The sequence below is a fragment of the Anarhichas minor genome, unplaced genomic scaffold (assembly GCF_050575085.1).
Source record: "Anarhichas minor isolate MPS153535 unplaced genomic scaffold, ASM5057508v1 ptg000026l, whole genome shotgun sequence".
NCBI classification, from domain to species: Eukaryota; Metazoa; Chordata; class Actinopteri; order Perciformes; family Anarhichadidae; genus Anarhichas; species Anarhichas minor.
In genome coordinates this window covers 5063656-5076536 of record NW_027466472.1, presented here as the reverse complement: position 1 = coordinate 5076536, position 12881 = coordinate 5063656, and the positions used below count along the sequence as shown (strand labels likewise).

Here is a 12881-nt window from a genome sequence, read left to right as displayed (position 1 = left end):
ATGAATCTCTTGTCCCACTTTGTAGAGGATGATCATTGGCAAAATGACAAACCATAAAAGTGTTGAAATGAAACCACTTGGAGATAATGGGGAGGTGAAGTGGTCACAGGAGGGAGGGCTCTTCCATCCTGCCAAACCACTTGGCTCTTCTGATAAGTGCTTCATGTGGCTGTGTTCCTCACCAAGGTGAGACAGTGTTATAGGTTTGGGAAGTCACACTGGGATTGAAGTCCAAACTTGTAAAAGGAAGACTTATGTTTTCTGATGTTCAACACAAAACATGAGGACAACCTTCTCCGTGTTTTCACATCAATCGTGTTAATCCAAAAGTTCCACAACTTTGCAAAAGCGTTTGGAAAATACAAAAGGGTTGATCCAAGCAAGAAATGGAAAGAAAAATGTGTGTGTGTGTGTGTGTGTTCTGATATATGCGTGTGCATGTGTGAGCACTACTGTGCAATGATCTGCACATGAGGGATTTCCCATAACTCGTGTGAGCTGACAGGGAACTTCTGCAGCGCATCTTCACGCCATTATATCATCTGTGCCACACACAACTCACTCAGAGAGATGTATTGACCGTCTGTGTGAAACAGGTGAGATCGTTTCCATCAGTATCTGTTCCAGCAGGGGAGATTATATCTTTTATATAATTCTTTGCATATATATTATATTAATAACTTGCAGAAACATGGTGTGCAATAGTCCTTTAGCGAAAATGTATTGAAGAAAGATAGATTTAATCATTTCCAAATTCACACAATTTCCATTATTAGTGCACGTTCAGACTCTGAATGAACTGCAATCACCCCGGTGGTGGATGACGTATTCAGATCTTTTCAGTAAAAGTGGCAAAAATACGAGTAACAAGTAACATCTCGATTTCAAAATTGTAATGGAGTTACATGTATTAGCAGAAAGATATACTTAAAGTACCAAAATGAAATGTACTCATTATGCAGAATGGCCCATTTTAGAATAATAAATAATGTTGTAGTTATTAATATGTAGGCCAGGATAATTTTTACTACTCGGTAGCTTAATCTGTGATAACACATCTTCATTTATAAGTTGATTGCTGTTAAATAGTTATATTATGTATTCATCTGAATCTGTAAAAACCAGTAACTATAGCTGTCAAATACATGTAGTGGAGTAGAAGTATAAAGTAGCGTAAAATGTAAAAATACTCAAGTAAAGTACCTCAAAATTGTACTTAAACAGCATTATAGTAGTCTGTTTAAGAGGTCTGGTTTTGATCAGAACTCTTATTTATGCAATATTCTAAGTCAACACAAACTTAATCTTTTAACATATATGTGTAAATAGTCGTGAAATGACACATTTAAACAGGAGACTGCAGACACTGGTCACTGGTCGCTGCATCTTTGCTGCCTTGCTGCACTGAAGCCACTAAAACACTCAACTGCTCATTTAAGGATTTGGATTTATGCAGCTACTTGACCAGCATTTGCACACAATGCTCAGAGTGTTGTGCATCTATTGACACGGCCTTTCCCTGCACTTATTGCACTTATTGTTTAAACAGTGACAAATACTGCAGTAAAAGCCACAGGGAGGGTGTGTGTGTGTGTGTGTTGGGTCTACACTACCCCCTTTAGTCATTATTACGATGGCAATCTCTCATCTCTGCATCCCCTGTCATCTCACCTCTCCTCCCTAAATAGGCCTTGGAGGACACCACAGTATATTACCTTTTCTTTCAAAAGATAGCGCCGCACCCGGAGAACACACATCCACAGTCTCTCACACACACACACACACACACACACACACACACACACACAAACTGGCGACGACTCAAGCTCCACTCTTTTCTATACCAATCTGTAAAGACACCAACACACAGAAAAGACGAGAAAAGTGCTGATCCGAGGAAGCATAAACTTTGCCTGCGTCAGTGTATCAGCGTAGTGCTGTAAAGCAGAGATATATGGTGACACTAAAACTGAGTGTCCACTCTGAGCATGACTGTGCAAAAAAGGTAGATGGAGGGATACCGCTAATGACAGGACCGAGGGAAGAAAGATTGACTGATAGAGGGAAAGGAAAGAAGGGGGGGGGGGGGGGGGGGGGAATGAAAGAAATGGGCAAGATGAGGTAAAACAGCAGGAAGACAAAAGGCTTGGAGAAAATTGGTTTTAGAGGAAGAGAGGGAAAATTAGAAGGAAATACAGGAAGGAAAATGAGGGGTAATGGTTTGTCTGCTGAGGGACCTGGTTTGGATATTATGTTGTCCCCTCTGGAGTCACGGTTTCAAGGATCTCTCTGCGACACAACTGAATCCACTGCTGCCTGAGCACTGCAGCTGCTCTTAAAGCACTACAGTATTTACCTTTGGGCAGACATTTTCTCTCCTCTTGGCAAACACACCGGATCTCCGGGCTCTCACGAGTAATTGACTTTCCGCTGCTTTGATTCACCGCCATCAAGCTGTGGACACAGGCTTTTAGTTTTTTTGAGGTGTAATCAATGAGAAAAACCGTGCCGTACAAATATGAAACTGCCCCAATTAAATAAAATAGCCACACAAATGTAGTTTATAGTTTTCTACTTGCCGAAAGGACACAAAGGAAGTGGAAGTGACTGCTATTCAAAGTGTTATTTCTCACCAGTATTCCCACACTTTTACGTCCATCGTCACTGTGACAGCAGGTCCACGGCTCCCCCTAGTGATGAAACCATCAACCAGCACTGTAAAACTAATTACAGGACATCTCTTCTGATCTCTCTTTGCATCTCCCAAGGTTCTCATTTTGTATCTCCTCTCTGTAACTAACGTACTGCAACTCACTCACCCACCCACATGCACCACATCGCTGGTAAACACGTTTTAAAAGGGTCTCTACTTACTTAGCTCTCTTGGGGTTCTTCACACACCCACGCTATTACCCCCTCATGTGCATCATCATTACAAATGAGCTATTATAACGGCTGCTCTTATCTTGAAAGATCTACTGTGGGTGAGCTGAAAGTAGTCCAGTTGCACACATCCCCTCACAGAACACACCTATTAAGTGAGTCTCTGTGGAGATTTCTCACCGGGTTGCATGAATATGTGCTCAGACTGTCATTGTGAGTTGGGATATGTTGGCTGAGGTCTGATTTGCCAGAGGCTACAAGGTCCCCTTGCACATCAGCTAATAGCTTTAAAGTAAAAGGATGAGTGCGTTAAAGTTAAAGCTCGCACGGCACGGCTCCTTCTCATTTGCATGAAGCGGTGTTGGGAGAGTAAGCTCAACTGGGGCGTTATCCTCAGGCAACCTCACTGGGACACAAGGACAGCCCTGCCTCTTAAATAACCACTTATCAGCTCTCATTAATAATGGACAAATACCAAGAGAGGGGATGAGCGAGTCAGCGATACTTAAAGACCAGAGCGGAGAGAGAGACGGGGAGAAACAAAGACGGAGAGACGGGTCATTTACATCTTAATGGAAGATGTTTTGTTCTTACTTTCACAGCCTGTAGTGTCCAGTAAAAGGAAAAGTTAAGACGGCAAAGACTAGAGGGAAAATACCAATCAACAGGCTGCTTGCAGACGTTCAAACCTTCGTCTCATTGTGTGTATTTCTCAGCAACAATAGGCAGAAATGTTTTTATTTTTCTAAAGCTGAGAGTGTCAGAGTGTCAGCTGAGCATGGTGATCCACAGTGACCACCTGTCGCTCTGCTAAACGAGCGCGTCAATAGGACAAACTGATGCCCTATTGATTCACTCGGTTGTCCCGTGCTGACACAAGTGAAATACCAGAAGAGTGTGTGTGTGTGTGTGTGTGTGTGTGTGTGTGTGTGTGTGTGTGTGTGTGTGTGTGTGTGTGTGCAGAGACTCTTGAGAGTTACAGAGATGAATGCAATAGTCCCGTTCATTTTCCAAGCTGGAGCATTGATTAATAATCTCACTCATTAGTCGACTAATGAAGTGGTGATGTGTGTCTGTGTGGGTGCTGGCGCGGTGCCCATGTGTCACATTTAGCAAGCAGCTTGAGATTTGTTAAGACCAGTGTACGGAAACAGCACGGACTAATGGGGGACGAAACTGGCGTCCCAAATTTGGGGTCAGACATATATAGATGAGGGTGGTCCTTTAGGGAATTAAATAGTCAATGAGACGTGACATTTAAACAAATGCGTAAGTGAGAGAGAGAGAGCAGGCAGTGCACAAAATGATCGACCAGTAAGATTAAGAGAACAGTATACATTTAATTAAAGCATTTCTGTCTGAGAAGTCCATCCCTCTCCTCTGCTCTCAACTGACCGTATAGATATCAAATATTATTGGAATCAGTATCAGAATTTACAGGATTTATGATCTAGTCTTTGAATTTTACACTTTTCTTTTTTCATTACTATCTATTTTAGACTTTCAATCCCATACAACAAACACACTCGATTTGCCAATTGAAAGAGTCAAAGCAGTGTAATGAATTTCTTACCAATGAAATAGACATCATGAAAAAATAGCTAGTTTATAGTGCTATACAATTGGACGCATGCCTCCACACACACACACACACACACACTTCTGCGACTGCCTGACCAATTAAGTATTTAGTGAGGATACCAGTTCCCATGTTAAATATTCACTTGTTTTCCAAGATAAATAAAGGATGAGAAATTGACTCATTTATCTGCGTGCGTATTTGTATGTCTGTCTCTGATTGCGTGTGTGTGTGTGTGTGTGTGTGTGTGTGTGTGTGTGTATGTGTGTGTGTCCATGTGTGGTCTATGAATCACTGGTTGAGTGCACAATTTCACTCACTGCTTCTCAAGTGTCGATCGGTTACAGCTCCATTAGGCTCCGATTAAGAACACCGACAGACAGACGCAAATTATCCCGACAATATAAAGTGAGACAAATCAGTCCCCATCTTCCTGTCCTTGAACATGAACACCACATGCTTCCTTTAGTGTTTAAGAACATACAGTCTTATTTGATTGCGTCTCTCCTTTTTAAACTAGTCCTCTGTTATTTGTGTATCTCTCTCTTCGCTCTTGTTTCTGTCTGCTAGGCACCATGGTAAATAGCTGTGTGCCTGTGCAGCTTCTCCTTACATAGGCAGTTGCCAGAGTCTAAACACTTTAGTGGACACAAGGCTCCAGTCCAGAGAGGACAGGCTGGTGACTGGCTGCGGTCAATAAACATTTACTGCAGCTTCCTCTAATTTGGGGTTCAAACACTGTTCAATTTCAGGTCAGAAACTGTTCCACAGAGCAAAGCTTCACTCGGACAGAATCAATCAGAAAATTAGATGGCGAGTCTATTCAGCAAACAACTGCAACTCCTGAACTATATGTGGTTTCGTATCTTTACATCCATTTTACATAAAGTGCTAGTTAACAGTGTTAATGCATAATAAGATCCAGAGCAAATAATAATGCATGCTTTAAACAGTGTTTTAGAGCACCTTTGGTGCTATTTCTTTAGCCCGTAGATTTTTTTAAAAGGAGCAGATCAGTTTAAACAGATTTGCATTTTTCTTCCCATCTATGAAAAATGTATGAAGTCCACCGCTGCAAAAGGGATATTTGTCACTGCAGTGTATGATAAACGTAGTGTTCTTGTGAAAGAACAGTTCAGAATATGTATCGGGTATAGAAAGTAGAGATGAAAAAGTAGTCTCCTGATTATTCTGCAGATTTGCCTCACTCATAACGTACCAGAATAATAGTTAAAAACTGTGAAACTATAGAGGGATCATTAATGAGATTTTACATACATTTATTTTTAAACTAGCTCTCATAAAAGTGATTGAAGGACAAACGCACTGAATGATGAATCAACTGAAAAATAAGAAAAGCGTAAAGAACAGAGGCACAAAGAAACAAAGTGAGTGACAGAGGAGGAGAGAAACAACTGTGGGGACATTGTAACTCTGTCACACAGTCGATCAGCGGGCAGAGCTCATTTAATCAGATGGACTGTCAAACATCCAGACTGTCTGTACACACACACGCGCGCGCACGCACACACACACACACACTGGTACACTCATGAACACATGGCATATGCTTCATAATGTGACCTTCCGCCCCCTGAGGTCTAAACGCCCCCCTCACTGTCACTGCTTTACCCAGCATTCCCTGCTCCGTATCCAATAATATCATGGGCTTTTGATTAATCTATTCCATCACTATGCTGATTGAAATGATTACTGCTTTAATTTCGGTCAGTGTGATCAAAAATCAGCAGAGTGCATTTTCCATTTAGGTTAAAAGGGGATGTACTCTGCTTTATTATTTATTTACAGAAAAGTTATTTTTTTAATATTCTTTTAGCTACCCAAATGAAAACATCGCATCATAATATCACAAAAACTGCAGAAACTGTAAACCAGCAAGTATTGCTGCATCACAATGGCATAACACAGCATTTTACAAATGTATAACAAGCAATACAAACTTCATCATCTCCTGCTTTGTTGATTTCTGGCATGAATAAAGTGTTTCAACCAAAGCAGGAAGAACTACTCACATTGAAGTGATAACGAAAAATGGCAGATGGTGGAGGCCTTAAATCACAAGCTGAACCCTCTTTGATGCAGTGCAAAAAGACGAGACTAACGCAAATAAAGCCAAGAAGGAGAATGAGAGAGGCGGGGGGAAATATGCAGTGGTGAGGCGTTCAGGACCGACATGTGCACTGGCTGGCTGTCAAAGTCAGTTTCTAAAGCTTAAAGCTTTTTATAATGAACTCTTTCTGGAGCAAAGTGTCTGATGTCTGCCTTTCTAACACGTTTCATTTACATTGTCACATAGCAACAGTGTCTGGCCCTGATTAGATCACTTGCGTTAACATTCACCATGGTAGCCCCGGGGAAAAGTTGAATGCTGAATTGAACACAGTAAGTTGTCACCACGGCCTACATGGTCAAGTTGCATGTTGACAATGAAGCTAGCATGCACACATGAGAACAAACACACTAATACACACTCAGAAGCTCCTTCACAACTTAAAAAAAACACACACCCACACCCCAAACACAGACACACACTCATGAATAATAAAGTGTAGGGCACGAGAGGGCACGCTGTGAAGCTCAGACTCATCTCTAGTTTGTCTCTTCTTCCTCTTCCCATCTGTGCTCTTTGTATCATGTTTGAATGAATCACGGGTTTGCAAAAATAGAAACCGTGCATGAGAGTGTGAAGTGCATGTGCTCTTGCACGTCTGTCTTTGCAAAGCACTAAATTGAATTAAAACAGAAAGAAAAAGTTCAGGCGTTTTTGTTGGCTGCGCCCTTTAAAATTCTCTGGCCTGTTTGTATTTCAGCAAACCAATCACAATCATCATATTTTGTAATTGTCTGTTTCTGTTTGGACAAAGTCATGGTTGTAGTGTAGAGTGTTTTTTAGCTATTTCAGGAGTCCTAGGCTAGATAAATAATACTTCCCTAAACTAAAATAGATTTTCTCTCCTGTTTGTGCCAGAGAGAGTGTGTGTGTGTGTGTGTGTGTGTGTGTGTGCGGAAGGAGTGCCCAGCGCAGGTCTTGACCGCTTTTACACACTGACCTGGAAAAGGAAGTCCCCAGCCTGCTGTTTTATCAGGATACCATGGCAGTGAACAAACATTCCAACACACACACACACCAACAGGCCCATGAACACGCATATGCCAACGTCCCAAGGTGAAATTCTGACAGCACAAGGCCATATGAGCTCCCACTGACCCAACAGAGACACAGACTGCCATCACACTGCATCAGTTTTGGTCATGTTATTATTACACTGATTGTAATATGGTCAAATATGTTTTGCAGTATAGCCACAGAATCAGTAATGACAGCACTTGGGGAATGACATGTTCAAAAATACCGTTCATGGAAATAGCCAGCGGTCTCTCCAAATATAAAACACTCGTGGACACCTTGTTTCTTATCAACACTGTGAAGCCTAATTTGGACATTTTCTGATTGGCATTGTGGTAAAGTGGAAAAATTGGTAAATCCCATTTGCCTCTCTGGTTGTTTATTTTAAGAATGACTTTGTCTAGGGCCATAGAGTGATGACTCAGATGAGAGTTACAGTATTCTCTCACTTACTCATGCAACAACACACCGAGATAAATGTGCCCTCAGAGAGCGATCAGCCAACTGTTGCGTTTCACATTCAGGTCGTTAGTCCCCGTGATGCAGTGGGCATTGCATGATATAACACGGGTGACCTTATAACTGTTGGAAACAAAGATACAGTATGTGTATGAACGTGCAGGTTTTACTAGATAAACTTTTTCCGGCTTTTCCCGAATGTCAGATCTCCATTTAGAGTCATTATTATTATTATTATTATATGGTGTGCAAACTTCTTTTTTTATCTCGTATCCCTCAACCCGTAAACAGACATGACATCATACAAAGCATTTTCAATCAAACAGTTGCCAAATGACTACAAGCCACACAACCAACCACCATCCAACTATCCGCAGCAACAAGTCCCTCACCTGTAACATATAGAAAGTCGATTCTAGAACCAAAGATGATGAAATAATGTCAAATAATATCAACGAGGGGGAAGACTCTAAAGTTAACACACTCTAAAAAACGTAAACAGCTCAGTTATTCTCAAGACAGCAGTGGACAGAGACAACATCCATCCGTCTTCTTGCCCAGGCGTCTGCCTTGGAGTCCTCCAGGGGAGTCCTACAAACATCCTCACACACACACACACACACACACACACACACACACACACAGATACACAAGTGAGGTTACCTATAGATCATGCCCGTCTGGCTCTTGACCGTGTCGTGCAGCGACAATGAGTGGAAGTTGAGAAACTCCTCCAGCTGTTTGAGCTGCACCACACTTTTGGATTTGTTTGGCGCCCACAACATCAGAGGAGCGTAGGGTCGCGGCCCCGTCCCCACGGACGTCTGCCTGGCGAGCCTCCCCTGACCAGGGCCTTGGGCCTGACTCCTGGACCCCCTCTGCTTCGGGTTGGGGATGTCTGGGCACGTTGCTTTGTACAGGTACATCTTCCTGCCTTCTTCTTCTTCTTCACTTTAACCTTTTCTTTCAGTCTCTCCGGTCTTCTGTGATTCTGTCCCACAAACATGTACGCTCAGAGTAATCCAGGTAGGCCGCTTCGCCCACGCAGCGCTATATGGAGCAGAGGACTCGTGTGAGTGTGTGATTAAAGCTCAAAGGAAAGTGAAGTGTTCTTCTCGATAAAGCTCCAAGAAAAGGAAAAGAAGAAGAAGACGAAATGTAGGAAAATCCAACTTGGAATAACATAATTTGAAAAGAGAAAAAAACGTATTCAAGAGTCCATAGTTAAACTCGAGTCCAATCTGTCTGCAGGCTGCACGTCCACACAGGAAAACAGGGTTTTTCTTTTCATGTGCTCCTCCATTTGCTGTGCCCCATATGTTCTCTGTGCACACACACACATGCAGATATAGAGACACAGATATCCCACTCTCTCTCCTCTGCCCACTCTATCCCACAACACACACATGCTGTCACTTTGCCCCTTGCTCAGCCAGTCTACATTATAAGCTCAGTTTGGTTTTGCTCCCTATTAAATGGCATGGGAATCTGGGACATTTTTTCCCTCCCTCTCTCCCTCTCTCCCTCCCTCACTGTTTCTCTCTCCGTTTCTCTCCCTCCCTTCTTTTAGCATTTTTCTCTCCAACTCCCTCTTATCCTCTCTCACTTTCCCCATCATCCCTCCTTTGTCTCAGAGTATTCCCTCTGTCACAAGCCCTTTCACTAACTCCTGATTTCCTTTTGTCTCTCTTTCCTGCTTTCCTTTTTCTTCCACTCATCTCTTTTTTATCCGGCATAAATATACACATATGTGTGTATGTTTTACTCACTTTTACATCCTCAATACCCTTTTAATATTTCCTTTTGTCTGTCATTCTTTGCCCTGCCTGCCCTTTCTCTCTCTAAACAAAGTGTACTCTGGAGTTTGGCCCATAACAAACACCTAAAGTAAACACACACTCTTACACAAGCTGACAGCGAGTTATGCACAATTGTACACAGTCTGTAAGCAGTGTTTTGGTAATGAAGTGAACCACAAAATAAAATAAGGAAGCCTCTTTATTCGGGTCTGTTTTTTCTCTCTCTCTCTTTCTCTCACCACACACACACACACACACACACACACATAATCTCTCACTTCTGGCCTCCTCAAGGGAGTGTTCAGTGACATCACGTCTGGTCCTTCAGTGGATTGTGGGAATCATAAGGAATGCCATTCTCCCATATCAGGAAATTTGAGTTTAGACACACACCGTCACTCTTTCTACAAACTACATACATACATATATATATATACACACACACACACACACACACATTCATAGGTATTCAACAAATGGATTCGCAATTTCTACTAGGCCAAAATATCCAAACATAGGTTGGTCCATCATACACATGCCAGCCCAGCCTCAAGGCAGTTAGAGAAATAGTCACAAAATTGAAATCTAATGATTCGTGTAAATGGACAAGAACTTTTTTTTTTTTTTTCGTGTTGCACATGTACACACAAACGAAGCACATAAAATGAATTAATGACACATGGAGCCAGTTGTGAATGTGCTGTTGAGGCTCTTAATTGTAACATAAATCTATTTTGTTTGTCAGGATCAAGAAGCTCTTTTCTCTGCTACGGGTACCAGGTACCGACTGCTTGGCTGTCCTTTGTTTCCGAATATTTTGTGTACTGTGTAGACAGCAGACCAGCAGGCTCTGGTGAGTGTCACTGCATGGCTTTTAGTTTTATTGTTTTTGTGTACAATCCTAGTTTCTAGTCAAGAGGGACTGACCACTACCAGACTCCCATACTGAACCTGTGGCAGGAATTGATTGTATCAGTGCAAAGGCAGCCGGGTTCATGCACACACACACACACACACACAACCGAACACACAGAATTAGGGAGGGAAGCTGAGGCAGAGGGGCAGCTGTGTCCATTGTCCAGTAGGATGGGTGGAAAAACTGATCCTGCCTGGCAGCAGAAATATCAGCTGAGCTTATGCAACAGGCAGTGTGTTTACCGAGTATTTATAGTCGCTAGAAGCATACACATCCATACACATGGAGCCTACATACTGGTATGCACATACTACATAACGCATATACAGTAAACTCTATTATCACCACCATAACAAAGAATTAACGTGGTTTTCTAAAATAAAAATTCACTTTTCATTTTACAGTCGTGTCGCGTTTCTCTCTCTCTCTTGCTTTGTTTTTTTTTTGTCTGTTATTTTTCCTCTTTAATTTTGGCCTCTGGCGTTGAGAACAGTCACAATCTCCTTTGAGCCGCTCAGCTTGTGGGCAGTTGAGTCACTGACAATAATACCAAAACGAGAGGGTGAGGGTGGAGGGAGGGAGAGAGAGAGAGAGAGGTCAGTTTGGGGGGGTCCAGTTGGGGGTTTATGGCAGTGAGTATGGGAATCCTGCATTATGGGTAACAAACTGCTTGTCTGCCTTTTACACTTTCCTTTCTTCTTTTTATACTTATCTCACTTCCTCTTCTCTTATCTGTTTACCGTTTCATGCTGAACTTTTTCCATCGGCTTCATGCTCCCTGAGACTAATTAGCCATCTTTCTCTTTTATTTCCCCCCCCCCCCCCCCCCACCACCCCCACATGCACTCCTTCTAGTGAGTGAATCCCTTTACAATAATCGCATATGTTTGATAATTATCCATCGGCGCACAGCATGATAGAAACACAACAAGTAGAGCAGCATACCGCAGCACATCGCTGTGCACCTTTTTCTGTGGATGAATTTAAAAAAACATTAAGTGACTGAAGTTTGTGTTCACGTTGTAACCTCTCGCAAGCAATCTGCAGTGCATTGAACAACATCTCTGTGTGGTTTACTTGAATGAGAAAGCTCTCTCTATGCCATCTGACTCTATAGCAGCAATAATTATGCCAGTGATGAGTCTCTAAGCCTCAGGGACTGTGCTGCTCCTGTTTAACACCAGTGTGCTGGCCTACATTCTCCAATAAATCCCATTGTTACAATCATTGAAAATCTAGACCGGCTTTAAGCTGAAGGGTGAGAGCAAAGGAAGATAACATTATATTACATTGACTGTATAAAATATATGGACAAGTCAACATGTGCAGCGTTGCATAATTAACATTGCAGCTGTCCCAGGGCTCCTCTTTTTATCGCATTGTTCTTTTAATTATCTGAAAGGTTTTAAAAGATGAACCAACGAGATAAAACACTATTCAACTGTATTTAGTTTGGCTACAGTAGAATGAGTGAGGATACTATTATAATGCTCTGTGCAAATGTCTCTGTTGTGTGAATCAAACCACTAATCTTGGCAGCAGCCCCGCACTTCATTCATCAAGCTCTACTGGAATATGTGTTTTTGTTCTCCACAAGTATTGTGTTACCACACCTTTTGTCTCCGGTGCCAAGGATGGGAGGAAATATATATCCAACACCTGGTTAGAGAAGGGCAGTGACACGGTTGGCTGCCCATTGTCGTTTTAACCAAACAAGTTGCCTTCTGTGCTTTCTGTTGTAGGGGGAACATGCTTTAAATGTTGCCATAAAGTGGCGATTCAGAAGAAGAGAAAAACACACATGGAAGTCAATATTTGTTGGTGTGAACACAAAAAGGCAAGAATTCTGGCTTGTCGGCAACTTTCAGAATTGATTGCAACATGAAGTTGTTTTTTAGATAGTTGCTGCATGCTCATCAAAGTATTATTTTATTTCATTCTATACGATTTCTGAACCAAACATAAGAGGATTTCTGTTCCCAGTAGAGTAAAATAAAAACGTGTACAATACTGTAAACCGTGTGATCCCAGGAAAGCACAAACATCAGAGTGCATGTGTGCACATGATGCCATACAAACAATACCAAACACCATCTA

General features: G+C 42.0%; 1 protein-coding gene across 1 annotated transcript in view; it reads right to left on the bottom strand.

Moving 5' to 3' along the window:
* kcnab1a (potassium voltage-gated channel subfamily A regulatory beta subunit 1a) overlaps window positions 1-8995 on the bottom strand; it is a 75670-nt gene extending 66675 nt beyond the window's left edge. The window contains exon 1 of the mRNA XM_076100394.1: window positions 8733-8995. Within this exon, the coding sequence (XP_075956509.1) occupies window positions 8733-8995 (263 nt within the window). The remainder of the gene's footprint in view (window positions 1-8732) is intronic.
* Window positions 8996-12881: the final 3886 nt, after the last annotated feature.